Source organism: Cebidichthys violaceus, unplaced genomic scaffold (assembly GCF_023349555.1).
Source record: "Cebidichthys violaceus isolate CVI_PGR_0920_01 unplaced genomic scaffold, fCebVio1.0.p SCAF_63, whole genome shotgun sequence".
NCBI lineage: Eukaryota > Metazoa > Chordata > Actinopteri > Perciformes > Stichaeidae > Cebidichthys > Cebidichthys violaceus.
The window spans coordinates 1,213,109-1,241,021 of NW_027176850.1; the positions used below are offsets into that span (position 1 = coordinate 1,213,109).

The window sequence follows — 27,913 nt, forward strand, 5'->3', positions numbered from 1 at the left end:
TTATTGATGCGTTAATATGTACATCACTTTAACGCTGCAGCTCTGCGCACAGGTACTAAGACGACAGCTCGTGGCCACTACTTGTTACTGCAGTAGTAGTGTTTCAGTATCTATAACCTTACAGACCTTTACACACATATCGGTTGTAACTCTTTACTCTGCTTTGTGTATGAAGGAGACATCCGATCACCAAGGTACATCGTAGCATAGCAAGTTTTCAGTTTGCTGAGCTGCGATCGTTATCATGTTTAACTGTGATTGGCACATCTGTTTCAGAGCTATGACACCAGTGATGTTAATGTATGAGACATGGGGGCTTCACATGTCTCTCACTTATATAAGGTGAAAACTGTGCCACTGATGTGTTTAATGTTATTGTATTCATAGACAATTGTTAAATAAAGCTCCTCCATGAAATTTACCTCCATTCTTGTTTTTATTCCATATTATTTACATTGAAAATGAAAGATATGTCTCTTTTAAAGAGAAAAATAATATTTGTATATTTCTGTTTTCTTCATTCTCAGGTATGGCTTGAATCGTTTTCACTTTCTTCATTTCTATCAGCAGCGGCGTGAATGAAACAAGAGGCAGAACTGGAGGAGCAGCAGGATTCAAAGTTCTTTAGTCTGAGTTAAAGCATAGAACCCAAGTGATAGAAGAGGCTTCTTCAGGCGGGCTGGATCTCAGCATGTTAAGATGTGTCGGCTGGCAGTGGGTCTTTAAGGGGTAAGGTTGTAGAGAACACAGTTAAATGTCAAAGTCTCAAATATAACAGCTACTTCTTCTAACTTCTTCTTGCTATCATCTTGAAAAGGTTGCGGTGTTTGGTTGGCTGGAACAGCAAATCCCTCTCATCTAACTACAGTATCGTGATTCTTTCATTTAAACTTCTTTTACAGAATTAATACTAGTTAATTTGCAATGTATATTTAATTCTTCCCTATTTGAAAGTTGGGCTACCTCAGCTGCAGTCTTGATGAGAGGCAACGTTGAAGAGACTTGGAAACCTTTAATGAGTTGTTTTAGCTGATAAAGTCATGTTTTTTGGGAAAAAAAAAATGCCTTTAGCAGAAGGCAACGTTACGGATATTAATTATACAATGTTAATGTGGAGAGGTTTTAGGAATTTTGAAAAATTGCAAGCGTGACCTGTAAGGCTGGGGGAGAATAATAGAAGAATAGGAGAAAACACGACTGCTTTTATAAAGGACTTGGGATATTAATAGATTTTTGGATATTCATGCAGTAATACTGGTGGAATATTCATTTTCACGAGACATGTAAACAGCAGAGTAGGAGTATTGCCTTTTTCAGAAGAAGGCCAAAAAAACTGAATATTTGGTTAGTGTAAACGTTTAATGTTAATGTATGATAACAGGAGTTTCCGGTCAGTGTTCAAACTTCCAGAAAAATAAGATGTGCATGACGCAGTGTACTTTGTCTCTGCAGCTCTTATGTCTCTGACTACAGGATTAATACTGGTCCTGCTGGTGTATCTTCTACTGTTGGCCAAGGTGATACAAAAGATGAGGAAAAGTTCTTAACTGTCGATGCTGTGTTGGATCTAGTGTCATACAAAAAAAACATCTTTGTTAGATTTTCGAGATACAAAAAGCATTAAAGACTATCCAAAAATAAAGAGTAGTCATCTCAGCCATCTGACTGTAACAAATCAAGCATTTGAGGCATGCGATCCCAAACTTTTGAATGACAGTTGGTGTATATGTGTTTTCTGCACTGTTCTTTTTCTTATTCTGGCTAATATAAATGTAACTGCAGGACTGCAAATAACAGTATGTAACTGCAAAAAAAGGATGTAATTCTTGTTTTGTTGTAAATATACACAATAAACAGTTGCGCTCAAGAATTAATTGTCTGAGATGAATTTCAAACGGAAAAATATTTATTTAGAATTTCGCAACAATATTTTCAAACCAAGACAGATAGTGCTCTGCTCGCTCTGTGGTGGTCCTCTCCTCTTCTTCTGCCTCTCTGTCCCTCTCCGCCTGCTCTTTCAGGAAGTCCAGGAGACCCTCTCTGTCCCTGGGCCTCTTCCTCAGAAGGGGTCAGAGGTCGGTGCGCTGACTGTGCCACCTGTAGTAGATGTCAGGTTCACTGCTGCAACAACCAGGGGCGGACTATTTGAGTGCCGACCCTGGACTGCAGCATCCATTACACTGTACCACTGCCAGGTGGCAGCAGTCCCACTACCAGCCTCTACTCCTTTGCCTGTGGGTGGGTCCTTAAGATCCTGAAAGTAGAGCATTACTTACCACACTGTGAAAGTAATTGTTTGAATGTATTCACAGTCCTAAAAACACCCACTGCATCTGTGTTAGGTTTCATAATTGGCCTGGCAAACTAAAACTAAGTGGTTTCTTTCAGAGAAATCAGAGTAAGGCTCTCTCAGTATATAATACAGAGCAGAGAAACAGACTGATTACCTTGTATTAGTCCTTCAGGTTACGCCACTTCTTTTGGCCTGTTTAGCCGCTACAACCAGGCCAGAAGTGGTAGCAGAGTCCCTGGACAAAAACAAAAATATACAACCACAGTGACACGTGGCCACTTCAATGATATATCAATTATTACAGATAGAGATTACCCAAGGCTCCAACCCTTCCCTAGACATACAGGCAATTATAAAAGCAATTCAAATCAATATTCACTCCCATCCGTGAGCCTGTGAAAAGATTAGCGCCCTAGCATACTAACGCGCTAATCACGGTTAGCATCACAACCTTTACACAGGAGCTACATCGAATTGCTACAGCATTGCAAATACACACTCACATTTAACTTGTGTAGATTACAATAGAACTTTAACTAGGTGGTGTCATTATCTGCTAACAGCGATTATGAACATTTAGTACATTATCAGTATGACGGCAAATGAGCTAGCATAAATGAGACCCACGTGCGCACATGCTGAGGAGCCCCGTATACAACTCAAACAGCTACATGCGCAAATGACTTACTTTCACGTCAGTGGCGCCCCGCCACGTGCTCGCGAGAAACTTTATTTTTTACAGTAAGTGGGCGGACCCAGTAGCAACTGTATCCCTAAATATAATTGGCTACAGTTTTTGCCTTGTTTGATTGGTACTACGCATGATAACAGAGATGATAAGGAAATAAGATGGCGTTAAACAAATGCAATTAAAATAAAGTAAAAAAAAAACGTCTTTAGGCATATTTATTGAGAGAAGGTAAAAGCTGAAAACTTCTATAATGAGAGTGCATCACATGTCTGTGTGGTAGTTTTGGGGCATGTTCTCTCTTTTACATACACATATTTAATTTAAAAGACAAACAAAAAGTAAAATATTCCTTTTTAACAACCAAAATATGAAACAATTATAAACAGTTGTAAAGAGAAAACACCACAGTTGTGTATCTGCTCTAAATGTAGGCAACTATAAGTACTTTTTTTTTTGTATAACATTTGTGTCATAATAAAGCAGGTTGCATTGATTTATCTGGTACTTCAATAAGTTATTATTTCATAAAAATCGCATACATGTATTTTTAATTGGTCTTTTCATGTTGCAGTACACAAAACTCACACTAGATAGCGCCGTAGTACTCTTTAGCCAGCTCCCGGAAATGTAAAAGAAAAACCCCATTTATTTTGAAAAGTGGGAAGTCCTGAAAATAGCGCTGCCAGTGTCTTTAGTTTGACAGACCAGCGGTGAACCACACTGTAACAGTTAGAGACGGTGCTGGAGTTGGTGTTGTAGCGTTTAGACTTATTCACAGATTTATGACAGCAAGCTGCAGCTAACGTCTCGTGTGTGTGACTTCACCGTGTGTCCTGTGGAAATGATCGAGTAAAGTTAAGGTCAGTCTTTGATTCTCACGTTGCTGTGTTAAGAGTCTTGCTCATCTGGTCTTAAGTCAGTTCCATGTCCATTGACTTTCTTCGCTGTGTTGTCATTTACATTAACGTCACTGCTGGTGACAGACGTCCTATATATCTAAGGTAGAATTAACGTGATCGTAACTGTTATGCGATTGAAAACAGCTAAAGTTATCGTTACATGATTTGGTGACATTGACCCTGTATGCTTACCTGCCTCAGTTTTCTCTGTTCCAGTTTATTTAACCACTATACATGATGCATCCAAAGGGAAGTGCCTTGGCTCATAACCATGTTGCTCATTTTTTGTACTTTTTCTGGACAACAATGGAGCATGGAAATAAGTGAGATTACAGGTTGGGTCAGCATTCAAAGTGTTCCCAAGGGAGGGAAGAAAAAGCAGACTGTCTTGATAATAAAGGCCTCACTCATTTCCTCCTGCATGCAAATCTGTCCACTGGCTTATGTCATGAATGATGAGCTCAAGTTTTCTCACAAACCAGCCACAACCTTGTAAATGTTGTCTGGTTCCCATTTAAAGGGACATGTCACCAATTCAATGAGCTCACCCTCTTCCTGTGTCCCAGAACAGCTCTTGTGAACATGCGCTGCTCTATTTGTGATTTTCACTGGGATGTGAAGGAATGAACAGTTTAAGTTCAAATTCCAGTGTCCGTTAACAGGTTTCAAAATCATTGGCCTATTTCCTGTCCATGGGACTGTGCCAATTTCCAATTAAAAACTCCATCTGATTCTAAATTTAGAAAAGGTTCTTGCAAGTTTACAAAACACTGGCTGATCTGTCCTGCAGACCTGAAATCACTTCTTTTAAAGCTGGGGTAGGCAAGTTATTTTTGCGTTTATAGGAGAAAATCCACAATAACCTTTCAGCTTACTGTAAGTCAAGTGGTACCCGGCAGATTTCTGGAAAAGGCAAAAAAAATAACAAATAAAATAAAATGGCAGAGTTAAAAAAAAAAAACAGCCCTCATGCTACAGCTCCCCTTGCACCAGTAGCGCCGGAACCTGTACGAGTATCAGCCATTCCTTTCAAACATCATCTCTGTGATCAGAGGCCTGTAAAGCCCTTTGAGATGATATACTGTGATCAGAGGCCTTAGTGAGGTCGTTTCAGAGATGGAGAGAAAACGTTGCTAATTGTTTAGTGTTCTGCTAACCATAGCCGGAGCAAAAGGCTAAACTATTAGCAACGTTTTCTCTTCATCTCTGAAACGCTTCATCAATATTGTCAGACTCTCTTTTTGATAAGTTCCTTTTCCTTGTTGCTTTGCAGTGAAGGCAGCTGTTTTCAATGGTGAAATAGCAACTTTTTCCGCAGGATATTCCGCCGTTCAATCAGGCTTTCACCGGAGGGATGTGCACGTGCATCTGCATTTTGCAGAATAGCCAATTGGAACTTCCTCTCTCTGAAACGACCCAATGATTGGTCAAAGACTAAAAAACAGACGCAAGAGGAGGTGCAGCTGTCTACTTTTTCTTTCAGACCAATTGAATTACAATAAACTGTGACGTTATTATGGAGTTTTTGCTCTATGATGACAAAACGTAAACTGCCTACCTCAGCTTTTACCACTTTCATTATGGAAGTGGACCTCTTCCTCCATACTGCTTTTCAGTTCTATAAAAAAAACAAAAAAAAACCTGCTTACCAGCAACTGCTTGGTGAAATTGTTGTCGGCTACATCAATGTAGCTTCCTCTCTAAAATATATGCAGACAAACTTGTTTGTTAAAACTCCTGGACAGCCTCTGCATGTCTGTCAGTCTCACATGCATGACATCTGCCTTTTATTAAGTGTGTGTGTGTGTGTGTGTGTGTGTGTGTGTGTGTGTGTGTGTGTGTGTGTGTGTGAGTGTGAGTGCGCAACAGACTGTCCTGCCAGTTGATGTGTGTGAGATAGTTATAAAACTGCTATGATGGTAGACATAGATTGAGTTTACGAGAAGTGTAAATGTACACACACTGCTACACACACATGGTTTCCAAAATTAGGTTTTTTTCAGGGAATAAATTTCTTGAGTTTGTGTGCGTGTGCGTGTGCGTGTGTGTGTGTGTGTGTGTGTGTGTGTGTGTGTGTTTCCGTGACACAGCAGGGTTGTTAGTCAGAGGCCGGAATGGCCCGAAGGCTGAGAAAGAGAGAAAGAAAGCAAGCAAGCATGTCGAAGGTGAAGAAAGAACAGCTAGTCAAAACAGAAAAGAGGACAAAACGAGAGAACAAGTACGGCATGAAAGAGGAGGTGAAAAGTAGATAAAGAGCAAAGCAGGGGGGTGATATGAGAGAAGGTTAGAGAGGAGAGAGTGCAGTTTTGTCTCTCAAGGCAACTAATGGAAGTCATACATTGTATTTGTGGATCAGCCTTACGCGGATAGGTAGGTAGGTTGATTTGTAAGGACTTAAAGGGGCGATGATACCCAAACAAGTCTTTGTGTACCTTGACAGGGTATTTTTGCCATCGGCTGCATGGAAAGTAGCTCAACCAATCTCAAAAAGATGACATGTTGTGTTCAGGAGGAGAATACACACAAAGGGGCAAAGAAGATCTTTATATATGCCATTTAAACCTCTGCACTATATTAACTACATATATTCATTTTACATACCTTTATGTATAGTGTAGTTCCATCTTATCTACAAAGGGCAATGTGCTCAGCTGACATATCTTTGATGTTTAATTCTAGTGATATTAACTTGAGTTAACTTTGAAAAAAAGATTGGCAGAAATAGAGATATAAGAAAGAAGGAGACAGCCTTAACATCAACCATTTTAGTGTCACATCATTAAACTTTGTTTATAAACAATTATATAACGTACACTGTTAAGTAACGTCTGGTTTAAAGTATTTCCAAAAGGATATATTTGGAACTCAACATGTGTTGTTTTAGGTACAGTTAGTTGTAGTAACTTGGTTTTCCCTTCTGTGATTCTGATTCTGATGACAAATCTGGTTTACTGCCCCAGTGACCAAACCCTAACATCTGTTTGTTCGGGTGGGTTAGATGTTTAACATGCCTATGTGTCAGAGTGTGTATGTGTGTCAGCACACATCTGGAGGAAGTTGCCGGAAAAGAGATTTGTCTGTGTGTGGGTGAGTTATCTGCTGGTTTTTAATTTTAGCTGGTGCTGTATTTTGCAAATTTGATTGATCAAGCTGTAGTTTTGTCATTTGGAAAACTGTAACTCAAATGAGATGAGCATCTGGTTTGGGAATGTTTTGTGAGTCATGGCCAAAATATGATATCTTTGAACCATCACCACAGCTCCTTATTCTGCCATTTGCCATCATTGATGTTGTCAGATTTTACCAGTGGTTCTTTGTAAACAAGAGTTGGTGATACATATAAAATCTTTTATCAAAAGTATGTGTAATTTTTTGATTTAGTCTTTATACAGTAAATTATATCCAAATTCAGTGGAGACATTCTTTAAAGATGAAATAAAAAGATCAGTATTTCTGTAATTGGATAATGGAGTGAAGTGAATAGCTGAATAAAAGAGGAACTCAAATTTGCTCCTTAGATTTGCAACATTTCCTGCAATTACCTAGATGTAATACAACCAGAGATATCTACCTCAGTACAAATGTTAGAGAAAAATTGCCGACCTTTGACACATTTATATGATGATGATCTCATCTCATCTAAATGCACTGTGTGTGTGTGTGTGTGTGTGTGTGTGTGTGTGTGTTTCTGGCAGTGTGTGTGTGTGATGGCAGAGCTTCCGTCTGGACTGCTGGAGGCATGTGTAGTGGTTGGAGCGCCCAGTGATAAGCTTCGAGACATATACCAGGTATGTACACGCAAAACACAAAGACAGATGGAAAACCACTGTCAAATAAAACAAAACAAAAGTGTGCAAACAAACAGATGTGGGCAGCATTTACACCTTGCATGCTTCTTGTATCAACATCGACTCACAAGAGTGGCGACTATTGCGATCAGATTACTATTGAATGGACCGCTTGCACCTGGGCGGTTAATCTCCACGTATGAACAGAAAGAGCATGTTCACGACAGGTGTGCATAGTATCTAACTCACACACTTTGAGATAACGGTAAATAATGAATTAAGGATTGTGATGTACCATAAGTATGATTAAGTTCAAGTATAGTAAAGGATACTGGATAAACTTGAGATAAATAGAGGATACATTTGTGGTGTACACAGGTAGTCCTAGCCTACATCTGATTGGTCAGATGTATTGAACATGTTTTGATAATTCCCATAAATCCAGTTGTTCAGCCATCTTGGTTATTTCCTGCTCTTGTTGAATTGCGAAAAAATTTCAAAATACTTTATTTGCTGTGTTGGGGTAGTAACATTGTATTTAAATATTGTCATGGTTCCAATATACACAATTATCGTTTCTTCTACTTTTACTTGTGTGTTCATTCCTCACAGCTAAACATTTTATCTGAAATAGTGAGTTAATAACACAGCTTAGAAAGCAATTTATTAAGACATTATGACATATTTTGTGCTGGGTGTTAATGTGTACCGTGTCTTATTGGTTGCCAAACCTATAACCCTAAATATTTATAACTGTGTCATAGCGTCATCAGCAGAGTAAGTTAGATGAAATCCCCCTGCTGGATGCAGAGGTACTGCAGGTCCACGCCCCGCCATTTGTTTCAAAGGAGACCAACTCCAGCCAGTTGATTGGACCGGCTTTCAGTCGTGTCCAGAGGAGGAGGAGCTTTATCAAAAAGGTAAACAAAAGGATAATTCATATATTAATGGTCAATTTGAGACAGTTAACATGTAGATGAAGGATTGGGCGTTTCAGAACACATTTAGCAGGCATCTTTGTTGATCACTTTCAGAAATAATATCTATATTTGTTGTTTTTCTGATTGTTTGCAGAAGAGGCGAGATCGTGCTGCAGAGGTGTTGCCTAACGGAGAAACAAGCAATCGTACTGAAGCGTCCTCAGCAACAGAGGACATAAGTGTTCCAAAGGATCTGGACCTCATCGCCTTGCCACAGCTCTGCTTCCCTGGTACCGTGTGTTTCCTCTGTGACAAACTTAACATTTCCATGTTTTGAATTGAATAGCACAATGGTGAAAAATGTGTTCTGTAAATACAACAGTTTGTTAGGTTTCCTCTGTAAGTCCAACATATTTTTTGTCAGTGGCCATCTCGAGCAACACGTTTTTTACTTGTACCTAGTGTGCTGTGCTTACGTCTTTAGTGCTTGGCATTACATGTTCAGACCTTGATTTCTACTGATCTAACTACACAATGTCATGATGTGACTGATCTTGCTCTAAGGAGGCCTCAGGCTTGGTCGGTCCAAGGGTCTCTGGAAACAGCAGACAGGTACCAGAACAGCTGCAACTAAGCAAAAGCCCGGGTGTGGTTTGTGGAGACTGGAGAAGTACTTTTGGTTGACCTTAAGGAAGTTCTGGCATACCGAAAGACTCAGAAAGGGAAAGCAGGACTTGCTCAGGCTGTGTTTAGCAGGGGAGGAGAACTGCGGACCTGGACTTGTGATGTTGTTGAGAGGTGGAAAGAGCACTTTGAGTAACTTTTGAACCTGACCAACATGTCCTTTGTGCAGAGTTTGAAGCCACGGGGAAAGACTCCTCTACATCCCTAGCAGAAGTCCCTGAGGTAGTCAAAAAGCTTCTTGGCAACAAGGCAACAGGGATGAGATTTGCCCTGAGATGCTGAAGGTTCTGGACGTTGTTTGGCTGTCTTGGCTCACACGCCTCTTCAGTGTTGCATGGAAGTCGGAGACAAAGCTCTCGATTTACCAGTGCATCTGCGCTCTAACCCCCACCTATGGTTATGAGCTTTGAGGATTGACCTGAAAGAATGTGATCGTGTACACAAGCGTCCAAAATAAGCTTCCTCCATAGGGGGCTGGGCCAAGACATCCGTGGGGAACTTGGAGTAGAGCGACTCCTCCCTGAGGGGCCAGCTGAGGTGGTTTGGGCGTCTAATCAGGACGCCTACGACGATGGATGGATGGATGTTTATGTGAATTTAACTCCTATATGACATTAACGTGGCATACAGTTCAACACTGCTTAGAGACTTTTTGGTTTTCTTTTGGATAGGTGGTCTTCAGTTAGCTAATGAGCAGAAAGAAGACAGTTATCACTTCCTGGTTTTTACCGACCTGTTTGGGAACCGAACCCATGGAGTTGTCGTTCAGTATTACAGAGCTATACAGGTACACACGCACACACAAACACACACATACACACATACACACACACTCTCTCACTCAAACAGAAAAACACGTTGAATCCAATGAATGTAGACAGTTGTTTCTCATTGGCTGTCTACCCTGTCAGTCCTGTCAGGAAGGTGCTGTCCAGAATGGCCACAGGTGGAATTCGTCAAAGTCCCGCCTCTTTACACCTTTTGCTGTGTGTATCATCTCCAAGTTCCCTTATTACAATGCTCTGAAGGACTGCTTGTCATGGTAATCATTTCTATTAAACACATAGAGCTGATAGATAACCTGACCGTGGTTGAGGTGATTTGGTGACAAATTCTCCCCGATTCTCCTTCCCACAACTCGATTCTCAGTCTCCTGGTCCTGTTGCGGCCTACGAGACAAGCTGACTTTGAGGAGACCATAAAGGAATTCTCAGCCAAGCTGTCCCTGGTCCCTATACCACCACCTGGACAGCTACATGTGGTCAGAAAACACATTTTCTCTTTCTCTCTCTGTTGAGATATCGCTCACAAAGTTTCTCTCGCCCTCACTTTATCTGTGTTTGTCTCTCTATGTGACCAGTTTCAATTGCTAGATTTTAAATAGTAATAAGTGTGTTTCTGTCTGTTAGTCCTTCAACCTCCGTCCCATCCACGTGGTTCTTCCATCAAGGCAGGATCAGGACAGTCCCATTATCGACATCGACCTGCATCTTCCCTTCCTCTGTTTCACGCACACAACGCTGCTCCAGGTAACGCAGCGCACAGAGACTGCTCTTGCATCGCATAGAAACACAAGAAGGAGTCTTAAAGTGATGTAAAATATATATTTTTTAGTCATATAAAGGTACTTTTACTGTGTTTATGGATATTTCTCTTGAGAAACAAGAAGTAAAGGGAGGTATAGGCAGGTCCTTCATTTCATAAAGTACATCGTAAATATTAAAAAACAAGAAAAATGTCTTTGTTGAGGTAACACCATGAGGCCCGTCTCTCTTTATAGGTGCTGTCCTGCCTCCTTCAAGAGCAGAGGCTGGTCTTCTTCTCTGCTAACTGGGCCAGACTCACTCTGGTCGCAGAGAGTTTGCTTTTGTACCTGCAGGTCAGTGGAGGAGGAGCATTGTGTCTTGCAGTATTACATTTTTTACTTTGAAGAGATATTTTGTAACTTCCTGCAACATCCCCTTATCCATCTTTTCATCTGTCGCCTGTTCCTCTGACATCTCTTTCAGCCTCTGTCCTGGCAGCAGCCTTATGTTCCTGTCTTGGCGAGAGGAATGCTGGACTTCCTCATGGCTCCCACAGCCTTCCTGATGGGCTGTCACATCAGTCATTTTGAAGAGGTCGCCGCAGTGAGTGCCGTTCACTCTCTACAATCTTTCTTATCAGCATCAAGGCTTACAATCTTTGTCTTGCTTGCTTTGGGCTAAGTCATGTCAGTGAATCTGACCTTTCCTGCCCAAGATGATAAATGGATTTTGGCTTAAGTTGATATCAAGTTAATATCTAAACTGTTGTTCCTCCTATACCAGGGAAGACATATTAAGATGAATCTTGTTTTCTTTATTGAATGGAAATAATTTTGTACACGTTGTAGTGAGAACCAGTGGAATTAATGGATATATACATATTTCTTCAACTCTGCCCTATAATGTCTTGGCTATTTCGCAGGAAGTAAAGTTAACATCAGGTTTATCATGAGTATTATTAAAATTGCTTGCATGTAATTCAAATGACGAGTCTTTTTGCAATTGTCTCGTTTGAGCTTGCATACAGTATTTAACAATAGCGGATTCTCCACTGCATTCATCTTTATTCAGTGTCTTACAGAAGCTTAGTTCACATATTTAACAGTAGCTGCCTGTTAGTCTAACACAGTAGGGCACAGTCAGACTGTATTGTAATGAATTGTACCCATTGTACCTGTGTGTGTGTGTGTGTGTGTGTGTGTGTGTGTGTGTGTGTGTGTGTGTGTGTGTGTGTGTGTGTGTGTGTGTGTGTGTGTGTGTGTGTGTGTGTGTGTGTGTTTTTGTTTTGTATAGGAGACAGAGGAGCTAATTCTGGTGAATGTTGATGATGGCATCATTCAGTCGTCATGGTCTGAAACCATTGACCTACCAGCTATCCCTCTGGCTGCAGCCGAGAGCTTTATGTCAAGGTCACACAAGCACACACCAAAAACACACGCACACACACACACACACACACACACACACACACACACACACACACACTGTAAAAGTAAACTGCTGGCTGTAAATTAGGAACACAGTGTACCACCACTCTTTGGTGCAGTATTTAGGTTTACTAGAAATCATTTTGGTGCTTGAACTGCCAGTAGAGTAAAGCTGGAACAGATTTGGAATTTAAATTAAATCTACCTCCTAAATACCTGCTAAATCAAATTACAAAGGGAACACAGTTTATTAAGTCCTGTGAGTCTGTTCCTGTCTCTCCGATCCTTACGTACTTGGTGTACTGTGTGTGTGTGTGTGTGTGTGTGTGTGTGTGTGTGTGTGTGTGTGTGTGTGTGTGTGTGTGTGTGTGTGTAGGGCAGGGGGTCTCCAGCTTCACTATGACTTGGAGCTGTGTCATCTTGGAGCGGGCACTGATGCCAACGCACTGCGATGCCAACGTAGAGACTGGCAGACACGCCTCAACACACAGATCCAAAACATCGCTCTGGAACTAGTGGTCAACATCTTTAGGTAATGCTTTGTGAGTGTTTAATTTACAAATAGTTGTAATTCTAGGTAATATAGTGGTCAGTAGTTACATGTTCAGATATATTGGACTAATTTCAGTCAGAATGAAATGTCGTTCTTTCTTTGTCAGAGACGTCCAGGACTTTCTAAACCATGAACACAGAGTTTTCAACAGTGAGGAGTTTCTGCGGACCAGGGAGCCAGCAGACCAGCTCTTTTACAAGAAGGCACACTCATAGATTTTTACAAACAAGACACATACACACACGCACAAACTCAAACTCTGACAATCTGTGCTGCATGTTTCTCTTTGTTGTCCCCAGGTATTAGACACTCATATCTTCCACTCATTCCTGCGAGACAGGCTGAACAGGAAACGGGACACCTTCAGCCGCATGGAGCAGAACACGCGTAACCATGCACACAGGTAGGATACCTGCTAGTATGATGTCACAGCTGAGGGACCAGGCAACTGAGGTGATAAAAGTGCAAGCGGAGTAGAAAAATATGAGTTTGTTTCACACTTAAAACAAGTATATTTTAAAGATCTTGTTAATACATTTTGAGGTTATAAGCTGAGTGGGAATTCTCACCTCACATGAGACATACAGTCGTGTAAAGTAGTATTTTCTAGCGTAACCCAGCCCGGCATCGAACAGGAATGGACGATGTTCAAAGCTTCTATTGCCAAAGCTACGGCGGTGAGCTGTGGTCTCAAGGTCTTAGGTGCCTCAAGAGGCGGTAACCCTCGAACACCGTGGTGGACACCGGTGGTCAGGGAAGCCGTCCGACTGAAGAAAGAGGCCTTCCGGGATATGTTATCCCGGAGGACCCCTGAGGCAGTTGCAAGGTACCGACAGACCCGAAGGGCTACAGCCGCTGCCGTGAAGGAGGCAAAGCAGCGGGTGTGGGAGGAGTTCGGAGTGGCCATGGAGAAGGACTTTTGGTCGGCACCAAGGTGTTTCTGGAAAACCATCCGGAACCTCAGGAGGGGAAAACGGGGAAACATCCAAGCTGTATACAGTAAGGATGGGACTCTGTTGACTTCAACTGAGGGGGTAATCGGGCGGTGGAAGGAGCACTTTGAGGAACTCCTGAATCCGACTAATACGCCCTCTATGGTAGAGGCAGAGCTGGAGGCTGATGGGGGAGCATCATCAATTTCCCTGGTGGAAGTCACTGAGGTAGTCAAACAACTCCACAGTGGCAAAGCCCCAGGGATTGATGAGATCCGTCCAGAAATGCTGAAGGCACTGGGTGTGGAGGGACTGTCTTGGATGACACGTCTCTTCAACATTGTGTGGAGGTCTGGGACGGTGCCTAGGGAGTGGCAGACCGGGGTGGTGGTTCCCCTGTTCAAAAAGGGGGACCAGAGGGTGTGTGCCAATTACCGCGGTATCGACCTACTCAGCCTCCCTGGTAAAGTCTACTCCAAGGTGCTGGAAAGGAGGGTTCGGCCGATAGTCGAACCTCGGATTGAAGAGGAACAATGCGGATTCTGTCCTGTCCGTGGAACAACGGACCAGCTCTTCACTCTTGCAAGGATCCTGGAGGGGGCTTGGGAATACGCCCATCCGGTCTACATGTGTTTTGTGGACCTGGAGAAGGCGTATGACCGGGTCCCCCGGGAGATACTGTGGGAGGTGCTGCGGGAGTATGGGGTGAGGGGGCCACTTCTGGGGGCCATCCAATCCCTGTACGCCCAAAGCGAGAGCTGTGTCCGGGTTCTCGGTAGTAAGTCGGACTGATTTCCGGTGAGGGTTGGCCTCCGCCAGGGCTGCGCTTTGTCACCAATCCTGTTTGTGGTATTCATGGACAGGATATCGAGGCGTAGTCGTGGGGAGGAGTGTTTACAGTTCGGTGGGCTGAGGATTGCATCGCTGCTTTTTGCAGATGATGTGGTCCTGATGTCTTCATCGGGCTGTGACCTCCAGCACTCACTGGATCGGTTCGCAGCCGAGTATGAAGCGGTTGGGATGAGGATCAGCACCCCTAAATCTGAGGCCATGGTTCTCAGCAGGAAACCGGTGGATTGCCCACTTCGGGTAGGGAATGAGTCCTTACCCCAAGTGAAGGAGTTCAAGTACCTCGGGGTCTTGTTCGCGAGTGAGGGAACAATGGAAAGTGAGATTGGCCGGAGAATCGGAGCAGCTGGGGTGGTATTGCAGTCGCTTTACCGCACCGTTGTGACGAAAAGAGAGCTGAGCCGCAAGGCAAAGCTCTCTATCTACCGGGAAATCTTCATTCCTACCCTCACCTATGGTCATGTGGACTGGGTCATGACCGAAAGAATTAGATCGCGGGTACAAGCGGCCGAAATGGGTTTCCTCAGGAGGGTGGCTGGCATCTCCCTTAGAGATAGGGTGAGAAGTTCGGTCATCCGTGAGGGACTCGGAGTAGAGCCGCTGCTTCTTTGCGTGGAACGGAGCCAGTTGAGGTGGTTCGGGCATCTGGTGGGGATGCCACCTGGGCGCCTCCCTAGGGAGGTGTTCCAGGCACGACCAGCTGGGAGGAGACCCCAAGGGAGGCCCAGGACCAGGTGGAGGGACTATATCTCCAAACTGGCCTGGGAGCGCCTCGGGATCCCCCAGTCAGAGCTGGCTGATGTGGCCCGGGAAAGGGAAGTTTGGGGTCCCCTGCTGGAGCTGTTGCCCCCGCGACCCGATCCCGGATAAGCGGACGAAGATGAATGAATGAATGATGAATGAACCCAGCCCGTAGTCTGCTTTATGGCTGCCCAAAAGTTATTATACTTGCTAAACCCGACAGAGCTGGAACAATTAAGTGATCGACAGTTTTAACCTGTTGGACAAAAGCAATTTCATGGCATCACCAAGTAATCTATTGTTTGAGAAAAATAATTAGCATAATAATGGATAATGAAAATTATCAGACCAAAAGCAGGAAATACACATCTTTCATATAGTTTGCATATATTTCCATCTGTATGAACTAAGTGATTGAGTAATGCACACTGTGTAGAAGACACACTCATGTAGGGAATGACTGGAATAAGAGATTTGTCGATCGCCAATTAAGTACTGTAAGAAAAGGAATCATCTGGGTTTATTGCACAGCCAACCCCCATCAATGAAAATGGGATTGCCTTGATGTCATGATATAAGTATTGACAAAGATCATAACTACACCTGTCTCCTCCGCATCTTTCTACAGGAATCGTGCGATGACGGAGTCTCCTCGGCGTCCTCTCATGTCTGATCTGTCCAGGAGTGGCTACGCCAGCTACACCAGCCCTAATGACAGGCTGAGCAAGAGGCTGGGAGCCAGTCTGCCTAACCTGGAGCAACCTGCAAATGACACTGTGACTGCCATCAGCTCCAACAGACCAGCCTCCCTCAGGAAGATGACGCCGGATGTCGGTCAGTACTGATGGACGAAATGGATTAAATGGAGAGTCAATTAAGGGTCAAACTATTTCTAATTCCCTTTGTCACCCTCCAGGGTTGAGGTTTCCTCAGAAAGCGGTGAAGGTTTTCCGCCTCCCAGAGTTCCCCCCTCCGCTGGCCTATCATTACGTCCAGAACTATTATTCTGACATGGTTTCCTCGCTGGGGAAGGCTATTAACGCTACACTACCGGAAGAGTCTGCTCTGATGGCCAGGTACTGTGAGGAGACATAACTGAGAATGCATAATGTTTGTTGTTTAGCTGAGAAAAAAAACTTCAATATCTGAATGCTCTTCTGTTTTTCATCAACAAACGCTGAAAAAGTATTTTTGTATTTTTGCCACTGTATTTATGTGTGACTCTCTCAGATGATTTGTTTTACTTCCTGATCCATGAACTTTAGACGGTGACTCCATCTAAACAGAATCTATATTAGAACTTTTAAAATAAAGCAAATAAAATGCTGTAAACTGATCTTGCAGGATTTGCAGTGTGCCCTTGATGGCTTAAGCTTCTGTTTAAATTGCAAATTTGTCACTGCAAACCTCAGCCAACCCGTTTTCTGAAACAGATGCTTCTCTATCATTGTTTTCTTTTTTTAGGGAAATAGTCATCTAGAAAAACAGGTTGTACACCATGAGTTGTGATATTTAAAAAAAAAAACTCACATCGCGAGTAATTCGTGAGTGATTGTATCATTATGTGTGAAACATTTAGAAATTGATTTGAGGATTGCAAAATTGTAAACCAACCAATGACTTCTAGACCACTAAATATTATTTATCAGACACCTCACCCGATCCATCCGTCTGTCTTTCCAGGTACCACTACCTGCGAGGTTTGGTAAACACTGTGTCCAACAGGCGTCTGGATGCACTGGAGGACTTCCAGAGTCTGTATAAGACTGACTCAGACATCTTCCCGTCTCAGATGGTTAAGTCACTGGTTGACTCTCTGCCAGAAGCTGAAAGGTTACAGGTCAGTCCGCCATGAATGAAGACACTGTGTTGTACTCTGCTAGTTGTAAATGCAGTTATACCATTTACTCAAGAAAAAGTCAGCTGTCAATAACTCAATTCATAATCCCTTGCTGTATTAGAACATGATGATTCTGATGATGATGACCATATCGATCAGCACTGTAGAAATGACTGATAGAATCTCTCCACAGGCGGACAAACGGCCAGAACTGAAACGGCTCATCAGCCGGGTCAAGAGGGACCAGGAGCGGGAACGCGCACGCGACGATAACGGACGCGAGGAAGATTCCGTGAAGCGCTTCAAGCTGCCGAAAACATACATGCAGCTGGAGGAGTTTGTGAAATGTATCCAGGAGTCCGGCATTGTAAAAGACCAAGGAACCATACATAGGCTCTTTGACGCTCTAACTGTAGGTAAGTAGTGTAGTGTACTTCATATGCATACAAGTATGTATGTGTGTGTTATGTGCTATTAATGCACATTTATGAGACCGGCTCAGGCCATTTTTCCATTCTTGCAAACTCCAAGTTGCTGCCTAAGCATACACACACACACACACACACACACACACACACACACACACACACACACACACACACACACACACACACACACACACACACACACGCACGCTACACCCCTCCTTCTCTCTCTTTTTAGGCAAACATTCATTCCTCAGGTTAATCATTACCTCACCCCTTCTTGAAGAAGGAGCGTCGGTCATGCAGGGCTGTTTGGTGTTGTAGGCGTAACCAGAGCTCCAGTGGTAATTTACTGGCCTTTAGCAGGTGGCTAATGGCAAATATTATGAGTTGCAAATGGTGCTGAACTGATGCACTGAGCAGACTTGAATACCACTGTTTGTACATTGTAAACATTACGAGCAGCCACTAGTAACTAGTGCCAGCCAGCCTGAGAGCCGCAGTGATCTGACAACATTCCTATTTTCTCAGATCGGGTATGTAAATGGGAAGGACAAGATATTTGAGTCATATGAGCTTTGGGCTCAATAATAAGGGATATTTGTTTTTAATTTAAAAGAAGAGCTACTAGGGAGGCACGGTGTTTTAAGAGGGAGGTGAGGTACTTTTTCAAAAGCTGAGGTTGTAGCCAAAATTGCGTTCTGGAAATCTTTCCTCAGGAAGAAAGGTTGCTGTGAGAGCTTATCCTGCCTTCCACAGCAAACGTCAAGTTTTCCTTTTCCTCTTCTGACCTGCTGGAGAATGAGATACAGACAGAGTGTCCAGAGTGTTTGACTCCTGGTTATCAGCTCCAAAAATCCAACTGCAGACTACTTGACTTCACTTCAATATGACTTGATTAACTCATTGTCTTCATATCTATCAAAATAACTTGTGTTTAGATAGAGGTGAGAGGTTCACAGAGATTTTGGACAATTTGAAGTCATTGTCCAGCTGTGGTTATTTGAAGTCATAATGAAACTGAATCTAAATGTAATGCTCAGTGGTCATTAACAGATGGCTGTGGCAGATGTTGGGTGCGGGGGAGTGCACAGACTACTGTGTTTAGTCATTGTTGTAATGTACAGTGAGGACTACAAGCCCCAGCTGCTCACTCTGCAGGCAAGCGGGAAGATTAGACTGCTTAGGAGGGAGTTGGCCCGGTCAGCGACCAGATGTTTGTATGTGTGTGTGTGTGTGTGTGAGAGAGAGAGAGAGAGAGAGAGAGAGAGAGAGAGAGAGAGAGAGAGAGAGAGAGAGAGAGAGAGAGAGAGAGAGAGAGAGAGAGAGAGAGAGAGAGAGAGAGAGAGAGAGTATGAAGCTGAGCATTTCTATACACTTTCAGCTCAGTCCATCATTTCTGGGTAAATTAAGATCAATACAAAGTTTTTCAGCGTTACCAGTCATCTGGCTGTGCCGACACAGAGTAATACAGAACGCCTAATGATGAACGTGTGTATTTGTTTGTTGCAGGTCATCAGAAGCAGGTGGGTCCAGAGTTGTTTAGAGTCTTCTACACCATCTGGAAGGAGACTGAGGCCGAGGCACAGGAGGTCTGTGTGTAAGCTTAACTTGTAACATACAACTTAAAGGTCCAAATCTTGAATATACGGTTTTGGCCACACCAACCACAGTAGTATTCACATTCACAGTATAGTGGTGAAGTGTGACATCGACGGAAAATCAATCGCGTTGTGCTTGTCAGCTGATCATAATTGAAATTTGAAGCTTATTTTATGTTTGCTAACAGGCGTATAGGAAACATCTAGAACTACGATGGTGTTGTTTTGCATTAGAGCTTGGATTAGTTTAGTTTATTTAAAAAAAGTTTGTGGAAAGGAAGGAGTTGATTTTGTTATGTTAACTGCAAACTGAATGAATATAATTTTTCCAACTAAATTTTTCATCAACTAAAAACCAAAAGAGCTTATAGAGATAATATTCATTGTTATTGCTGATGAATTGAATCAATGAATTTGATTTATTTTGGACTTTTTAGGGTGTGTGCAGTTTTACAAATTGTGTAACTGTAACTATGCATAAATGTATTATTTTCAACATCAAGGCCAATAAAGAACAAGTGGACAAGTCGGTGAAATCAGCTGACTGGTTGTTATGTGAATTTCAGGTGTGCTTGCCAGCGTCCGTCTCGGAGCACATTGAGCCCAGCGAGTGTGTCTTCAAGCTGTCCTCCTCTGTCAAGACGAGCCGCGGTGTGGGAAAGATCGCCATGACTCAGCGACGGCTCTTCCTGCTGACCGACGGACGACCGGGATACGTGGAGGTGGCGCAGTACCGAGATTTAGAGGTGAGGCAAAAAAGAAGGACAAAATGCCCCTTTGAGTCTTGAGTTTGAACTCTAGGTTCAATAAATGCATGTTGATCCTACATCGTGATCGAGATCCTTTTCTCCCTCTCTTTTTCCTCTAGGAGGTGAAAGTGTCCTCGGCTCCCTTCCTGCTCCTGAGAATCCCCAGCCTGAAGCTGCGTGTTCAGGGCAGGAAGGAGGCGTTCGAGGCCAATTTGAAAACGGAGACGGAGCTATGGAACCTGATGGTCAAAGAGATGTGGGCCGGGCGCAACATGGCTGACCAGCACAAGGTAAAGCTGTCACCGAGGGGTGAACGTGAGTACGCGTGTGCCAGTATGAGCTGTACATGTGGGGGGTGAAGGGTGAAACGGAAAAGAGAGGAATAATTGCACGAGAAAGAAAGATCATTTGGTGAGTTATCATGTGCCTTTATTACTCATATCTTGGCCTTATCTAGGTTTATCTGTGTGTGTGTGTGTGTGTGTGTGTGTGTGTGTGTGTGTGTGTGTGTGTGTGTGTGTGTGTGTGTGTGTGTGTGTGTGCTAATGCCAGTCATTGTAAACTTCACTGACCTTTGGTAGGTGTGGTTGAAATTCCCTGAGGCGTAAAGGAACACAAATACACACTTGAACAAAGACAGAGGGTTTCCTTTGTGAAACCAGATGATGTAACTGGAACACCACTGTCTCACACTCCTCTCATTTCTCTCTCATGGTCTCTCTCTCTTTTTTTTTTTTCACTCTCTGTCTTTCACGGCGAATAAGCCACCACGTTGTCAAGAAGTCTGGCAGCATTGCACCATTAGCTAAACCAAATAATCAAGACATCTTTAATAATTTTCTAGATGTGCTTTAACATTCGTTTTTTGAATGTTGAATTCTTTTGTACAATCTCATTGCTATGCCTCTTTGTGCAGCACCATCTGCTTTTTTGCAAGGCGCTACATGTCAAGTTGTGGTGTAATTGTGAATGGATCTTTGTCTCCAGGACCCCCAGTACATGCAGCAGGCTCTGACCAACGCCTTGTTAATGGACGCAGTGGTGGGCAGCCTTCAGAGCAGTAAGGCCATCTACGCTGCTTCCAAGTTGGCTCACTTTGACCGCATCAAGATGGAAGGTGGTGATGATTATTGTTGTAGATTCTGTCCTGTTTGCTTTACTTTTACCACCCATGTAATCAACACGGAAGGTATTATGAATTCAGTTTGCTTTGATTCAGTTTGGATGCTTCTCTGATACACTAAAACCTTTGTTATTCCTAATGTAGGCGGTCGTTAATGACTTGATTTTGGTTGCAATTTGCAGTCATTTAAGACTGGTTTGGGATCTTTTGGAAACTTTACGTTTTCCTCCATAAATAATGACTCATCAGAGGTTGTGTGGAGATTTTTATTACTGTTTGGGGGTTTTCGGTGCACGTTTGTGCATCCACCACCTATGAACGGTTAGGTAACTCTCTTTTACGTTGGTTTGTGTGTCTCTAGTGCCGATGATGGTCCCCAAGACAACTGCAGAGACGCTGAAGCACAAAATCAACCCCTCGCTGGAGCTCGCTGCACCTCAGGCTGTAGATGTACTTCTATACACACCAGGTAAAACCTGTAACCAGGTAATCTCCTCGCTGTCACTGCGCTGACAAATGTCAGGTTTCTCTCTCTCTCTCTCAGGGGAGTTTTACAATCCAGAGTTTCAACTGTGACACCAACACACGGTCACTGGCAAATACACTCACATGACCTTTGCTTTGTCATAGCCTCTCTCTCTCTCTCTCTCTCACTCACTCTCTCACTCACTCACTCACTCACTCACTCACTCACTCACTCACTCACTCACTCACTCACTCACTCTTTCAGTCCAACATAAAAAGACAGACGTCATAAAGCTGCATACAAAGTTTCTCAACCTCCGGTCTCCTTTACAGGAAAACAAAAGGTCAGCCACAAATTGAATTATTTTTTATTTTATTTGTTATTAAGTTTTATTTAATAAATAAGTAGGGAAACTTCTCAAATCATGTAAAAAAAAAAATGATAAACATGTCAACATCAGATGTGATGCTGTCCCTCTCTGGGAACAACAGCAGTAACAGTAAACTTTTGGCTATTTTGTACACTTGTAATTCTGCAGAAGCACCAATAACACCAATAACTTTGCTGCACTTCCACTCCACAAGAGAGTAAAAGCAAGAAGAAGCTCACCTAGAATGTACTTATAGTAAAAGTAGCAGTGGGTGTATTTCATGAGATCTAAAATGCTCAAATAATGCAGGAACAAAAATCTAAGTTCATCTAATGTGGAAAATCCAAGATTTACAAAATAAAAGGCTCAAAGCACATGAAGCCAGTTTGCTCCTCTTCTGTAGTGGCAAACATCTCCCTCTGAATACATTAAAATAGTGTTGAAGCCATGCTGATGAAGAACATTCAAAATGTTTGTATTTACAAAAAACCACAATGTCATTGTCAAACTGTACTCAAGGTTTTTATGAAGTTTAAAAACTATTTACAAAAGAGTAGCTCATACAGGTAGAAGACATGTACTTTACTTTTGAATTTTTAGTTTTTAACATATACCTTGCATTTTGTAATGATCTGTTTAGCAGTGAAATAAGTGATCCCTCAGAGCCAAAGAGCGCAAAGTGTTCAACAAGTGGAGTTAATTTAGAGACTTAAATGACTTACGGCTATACTTGATACATCTTGTAAAACCAGAATGCGGAAACTTTCACCGAAGACACAAAGTGTCACCAGATTTCAGCACTTCTGAACACCTTATTTTGGAATAATAATCGGTGAGACAGTGCTCTCCTCAACATCATAAAAACACAACATAAGTGAGCATCTTTTAATAGAATGGTATTTATCCCTCCAGTAGAATTCACCAAGGAGCACTGAAGCTGTTCTGGCAGCTGTGGTGGCCCAAACCTTTTCTAAAACAAAGATTTTTATTTTAATCTGTCACCCATCAGGAAATCCCAGCCATCACATTTGACCTTAAAACACTTTAAGCATTGTTTACTGTTGTTTAGCCTTTGGAAACAGTCCTCTGACTTAATTATGCTGGGGCAGACAGACTGGCGCATTACGTGGCAGGAAGACTGAGAGGAAAACATCTTAAAAAGAACTATAAAGCCATTGGCTTCAGTGGACCGACCATATGGGGCCACTTAGATGCCCGGCTGGTGGCAGACTGACCCCCGGCACTAACACACTCATACTCACTGACGCCCACATATACAGACTCTGTTCAGCTCTTCTGTAGCAGTCAGCTCTCAAGATTGCTGTTGGTGAAAAGAACAAATCTGGCCATTCAGATCCTCCCTCCCTGCCTCTCTCTGACGCTCCCGTTTCAATATAGGTCACTGAATTGAATTCCTGGCGTATGGCCAGTTCACTCCTACTTCTCTACCCCCTCTCTCCCGCTCTCTCTCCTTTCCCCTCTGTGTCCCCTTCTGTCGCTCCTCCTGTGAAATACAGGATGTTACTTTCTTTTTCTTTCCACCAGTGGTGCTTTTAAATAGCGCTGAATATGTTCGAGGATATCTGACCGTTAGGTGAAAGCCTGGGTGGAGTCAGGCAGCAGAAAAAATTGTTTTGAACACGGAGTGTTTCCATTCCAACTGTCGGTTGACGTTCACATTTCCTTCTTGGCCTCGTGAAAGAGCAAATACTGGCAGCTGTAGGTCACAAGTGTTGCGATAAGGTACTGTGAAATGACTGATAAGTACTACATGTGTTTCAGGTCAGTTATGGGTGTCTGTGAGCATGGGGAAGGTGATGGTGTTTGATGCCTCCAGCTGGTCTCTCACACACACCTGCCACGTTGGAAATGCAAGACTGGTAATAAAAACAGACACACACACACACACACACACACACACACACACACACATTGCACACACCAATTTTAAATTCTACCCAGGAGTTATGATAAAACAGAATCAGATGTTTCCAACCAAAAGCTCTCCAAGTGAATTGGGAGAAGTACACTGAGTTTCTCAGAGCCATAAATACTCACAATTTCTAGACTGTATATGATTTAGACAAAAGCATGAAACATGGATGCATTTGAGAACTTTGGCATTATTTGAATGAAAAAAACACAACATAATACAAAATATACAACAATAATACAAAATGTGTGTATATTGCTCACAGTAAGACATTAAGATTCTAATTCTTTGGTAGTTCTTCTGTCTCTTGATGTTTCACTTCTTTGCATCACTGGACAGGATCAGCAGCGCATGCACACCACTGACAGATACAGATCATATTATTATCTTCAGAATTGCAAGCACATGTTTTGAGGAGTGTACAGTGTGTTTTGAATAGTTTTCATTCCCTCCAAGACCAAAACATTTTTTTGTGCAAACGTCGACACAACAAACAAGTGAAAGTTGGGTGGAGCGTCTTAAAGCTCGTTGGAGAATGTTCAACGTAAAAGAAGTTCAAGATGAGAGTAACGTTTTAAGGCTCGGTGCTAATAACATGTAGGTCACAGTCACATGAAATATGTTGACCAGTGTGTGTGTGTGTGTGTCTGTGTGTGTGTGTGTGTGTGCGTGTGTGTGTGTGTGTGTGTGTTTTCTGTAGACTGGACCATAATATTTGCACACAGTTCACTACTAGGTCATGTATTGAAGCATTTGGACATTGCTCTTACTTCTACAGTAGTAACCTGAAGCATGACGGATGATTAAAATAGGAACTGATAAGAAAATAAGAAACAGATTTTTCTCTTCTAATTCTTTTTTTAATTGTGGATGTGCATCTTTATATGAATATTTGATTTCTATTTAATACATTTTTTCCCCCACATAGTTTTATGTTGGTTAAGTTTAAAACTGTAGACACAGATTATGGTATTAGATGCACTGCTGTAAAGAGGACAGTGTGTTCAGGAGCTAAGTGTAGTTTATTAGACACTGCTACCACCTAGTGGAGAATTATAGTATTGCAAAAATAATTATATAAAGCTTTAGGTGACAGCTTCAAATGTTTTGGTTTAGGCAGTCCAAAAACCAAGCCCAAAACCCTATGTTGCCTGCTCTAAACAGCCTACTAATTATTATTATTCATCCAAAAATGTTTTCATATTTAGTCCTAAACCTATATAGTTCACTCATGTGTGTAGACACCTGGTTGTTCTCTGTAGCTGCGTGAATTCTGATCGGTAGCGTGTCTTTCTGTCTCTCTGTTTTCAGAACTGCATGCTGGGAGTTGATAAGGACCAGGTATGGATGGGCTCTGAGGACTCTATTATCTACATCATCAGCATGGTGGCCATGGTCTGCAACAGACAGCTGACTGAACACCGGGCGGAGGTCACCGGACTGGCGCTCGACACTGAAAAATACAGGTAACACACACACACACACACACACAACTATTTCTCTAAGTGTCTATTCGATGTATATGTTTGTAGTTAATGTAGGTGCCCTGTCTTTGTCTGACCTGTAACACGTTCAAATGTTATTCAGCCAGAAGGTGGCGTACTCCTGCAGTGCAGAGGGAACTGTCATGGTGTGGGATGTCTCAACCCTCCAGGTCAGTTTCAAACCAACACAAACCAATCATTGATCTTTTGATAGTTTACAGGTTAACTTAAGAATGACATTTTTCATTCAACCTTGTCGTCAGAGCAGCTGCCGATGACTGCTCATCTCTGTTCTTCTTACTTTCCTGTTTCAAACGTTTCACTTCATAGTTATGGTTTTTGTGTCACCAACCACTCAGGTGAAGAGGCACTTTCGCCTCTCCTGCGACCGCCTGCAGTCCGTCTACAGCTATAACGGGACGCTGTGGTGCTGTAAGTCTCACACTCTCTCACTGGAGCATTACAACAGCAAACATGAGAAATAATCAATCAAACAATCTCTCTGTCTGTCTGTCTGTCTTTATCTCCAGCTTCCAGGGACAATATAATGGAGGTGTGGAGGAACGGCTCATTGAAACATCGTCTGACTCTACCAGAGCAGCAAAAAGGATCCACAGCTACATTCAGCTCTGTACTGCTGTTGTCTGAGGTACTACACTCACACTTTGCTCTCTCTCTGTCTCTGTGTGTATTGGTGTGTTTTGTTTTTGTATTCAAGCGTGACCCTTTTTCCTCAATGTGTTTACGTGTATGTTAGAAGGAGGAGCTCTGGAGTGTTTGTGTGGATTCAGGAGAAGTGTGTATCTGGCACATTAAGGACACTACCAAACCGTATCACCGCGTGGCTCTACAGGACTGCACCGGATGTTACTGCATGATCAAAGTCAAAAACCAGGTGAATACACAGTCCTGATGAACACTAACAAAACACTTTGAAATCGCCTATGAATGGATTACAGTCCATGCTTTAAAAAAATGCTCCTTTTTTCTCTCCAGGTATGGGTCGGCGGTGTTGGCCGCAGATCCACCAAAGGGAAGATTTACATCCTGGACACAGAACGCCACCAGGTGCTGAAGGAGCTTCACGGCCACAACGACAAGGTGACGGCGCTCTGCTCTGCGGAAGACCGGTACGTCCTCAGCGGAGCTGGCAAACAAGACGGAAAGATCGCCATCTGGAAGGTGGAGTAGAGTTGACTCTCTGGGAATGGACTCATTTTTGAAGTCGGAGCCATCGCTCTGCTTAAACTGCTCTGGGACGTCCTGTGAACCGACGAGCTTTAGAATCCTCAAGAAATGGGAGTAAAGGTCTGTGATTGGAAAGTGGATTAAAAATCCCAAATCCCCTCAACTTGCCTCTGCGTCTCATAGATATGAAGTAATCACATGGTGATCATGTGAAGCACCAGGTTTACATGTAGTGTCATCAACTGAGAAATACTAACAGTACTAACACGTTATTTTTCGGGATCATGAAGGACAAATGAAGACTGAAAAAATGAGAAGCGGCCACAAGTTCTGCTGGATATATTTGTTTTTTATCCAAAGTGCTTCACTTTGCTGAAGTTTTTTACGTTTTTTTAAATTGTCATACCATGCCTTATTTAATGCTACACCCTGTTTTATATTGAATATGATCACCTTTTTTATTATGTGGGAACATTGTGTGACTGAGCATCACCTTGAGGTGAGTTCCACAGCTCAAAGGAGTCAAACTACCCTGAAAACAAAACTCATATGATTGGAGATTTCACCATTATGTGGGAAAGAAAATGTTTATTTTGATAGAAGGTATTCTTTAATGGACAATGTATGGCGGAGAGAGACGGGAAATATGATGAAACTCAAACTCTGACATGTGATACATACTGTATGTGTTTCAGAGCACCCCACAGTGTTTTTCTCTTCTTATATCTTCTTTTATCAAATACTTACCTCATTTTTTACATTTTCTCTATTTATTTTCCTACAAGATTAGCTATAACTGTTACTGGATAGATTTTAGGATGAAGGCAAAATGTTTCTATGTACGGACTGACAGGAGAGATAAAGGTCTGGTCAAACCTACTGGCTATAAAATGCCTCATGATATTAAAAACCAAGTTATATACAACTTTAATTCAAAAGGCCAGGCTATGACTTGCTTCTCATATGTATTTGTGTTCTGTTGACGTTTGTGATATATGCATTTTATATGTCTTTCTAACTAGTCATTATTTCAATAACATTATTTGTATTGACTAAGTGAAACAGAATAGACTGAAGTTTTCTTGCACATTCCTTTTTTTTTTCTTCATTTCTTTCTGGGACTTTTGAACAATCGGAGTAAAGAAGGAGGCACACATCTGTTTTTCTGTCCTGCTAAACCACATTTTACAAAATCACAAATGGGATAATTTTGGTTTGTATCAAAGGTTCAACTTCATGTATTTATACATTGTATATAAAACTGGTGAATGTGAACATAAAATGCATTCCTTTTGTAAACTAAACTGGTGACGATGCAAACAGCTTAAGACTTCAAATGACACTTTATTATATCTTCAAGACTGTTAACAAGATGTTCTAATATTTAACCAAAAATGAACAAAGTAAATACACATTTTTATGAAGAAAGTC

General features: G+C 42.3%; 1 protein-coding gene and 1 long non-coding RNA gene across 3 annotated transcripts; one reads left to right on the forward strand and one right to left on the reverse strand.

The window, feature by feature from the left end:
• Nucleotides 1-1,937: 1,937 nt before the first annotated feature.
• Nucleotides 1,938-5,621, reverse strand: LOC137890198 (uncharacterized). The gene is made up of 3 exons (XR_011105275.1): nt 5,533-5,621; nt 2,448-2,528; nt 1,938-2,254 (listed from the first exon to the last, which is right to left on the reverse strand). It is a non-coding gene; the product is annotated as an uncharacterized lncRNA (long non-coding RNA).
• On the forward strand, nt 3,701-27,913 carry dennd3a (DENN/MADD domain containing 3a). 2 transcript variants are annotated; one of them, XM_068734328.1, is made up of 30 exons: nt 3,701-3,844; nt 7,579-7,671; nt 8,436-8,591; nt 8,746-8,881; nt 9,947-10,062; nt 10,187-10,317; nt 10,425-10,536; nt 10,685-10,804; nt 11,056-11,154; nt 11,285-11,404; nt 12,095-12,210; nt 12,605-12,760; nt 12,888-12,984; nt 13,081-13,184; nt 15,932-16,137; nt 16,220-16,379; nt 16,987-17,143; nt 17,337-17,559; nt 19,081-19,160; nt 19,736-19,915; nt 20,038-20,208; nt 20,906-21,035; nt 21,403-21,510; nt 23,660-23,757; nt 25,122-25,276; nt 25,398-25,464; nt 25,654-25,726; nt 25,825-25,943; nt 26,052-26,189; nt 26,291-27,913. In XM_068734328.1, exons 2-30 carry the CDS (start codon nt 7,591-7,593, stop codon nt 26,483-26,485), a joined length of 3,804 nt encoding a protein of 1,267 aa, XP_068590429.1. In that variant the 5' UTR covers nt 3,701-3,844; nt 7,579-7,590; the 3' UTR covers nt 26,486-27,913. The 2 variants fall into 2 exon arrangements, with proteins under 2 accessions (XP_068590429.1, XP_068590430.1); XM_068734329.1 differs by having other exon boundaries at nt 10,196-10,317.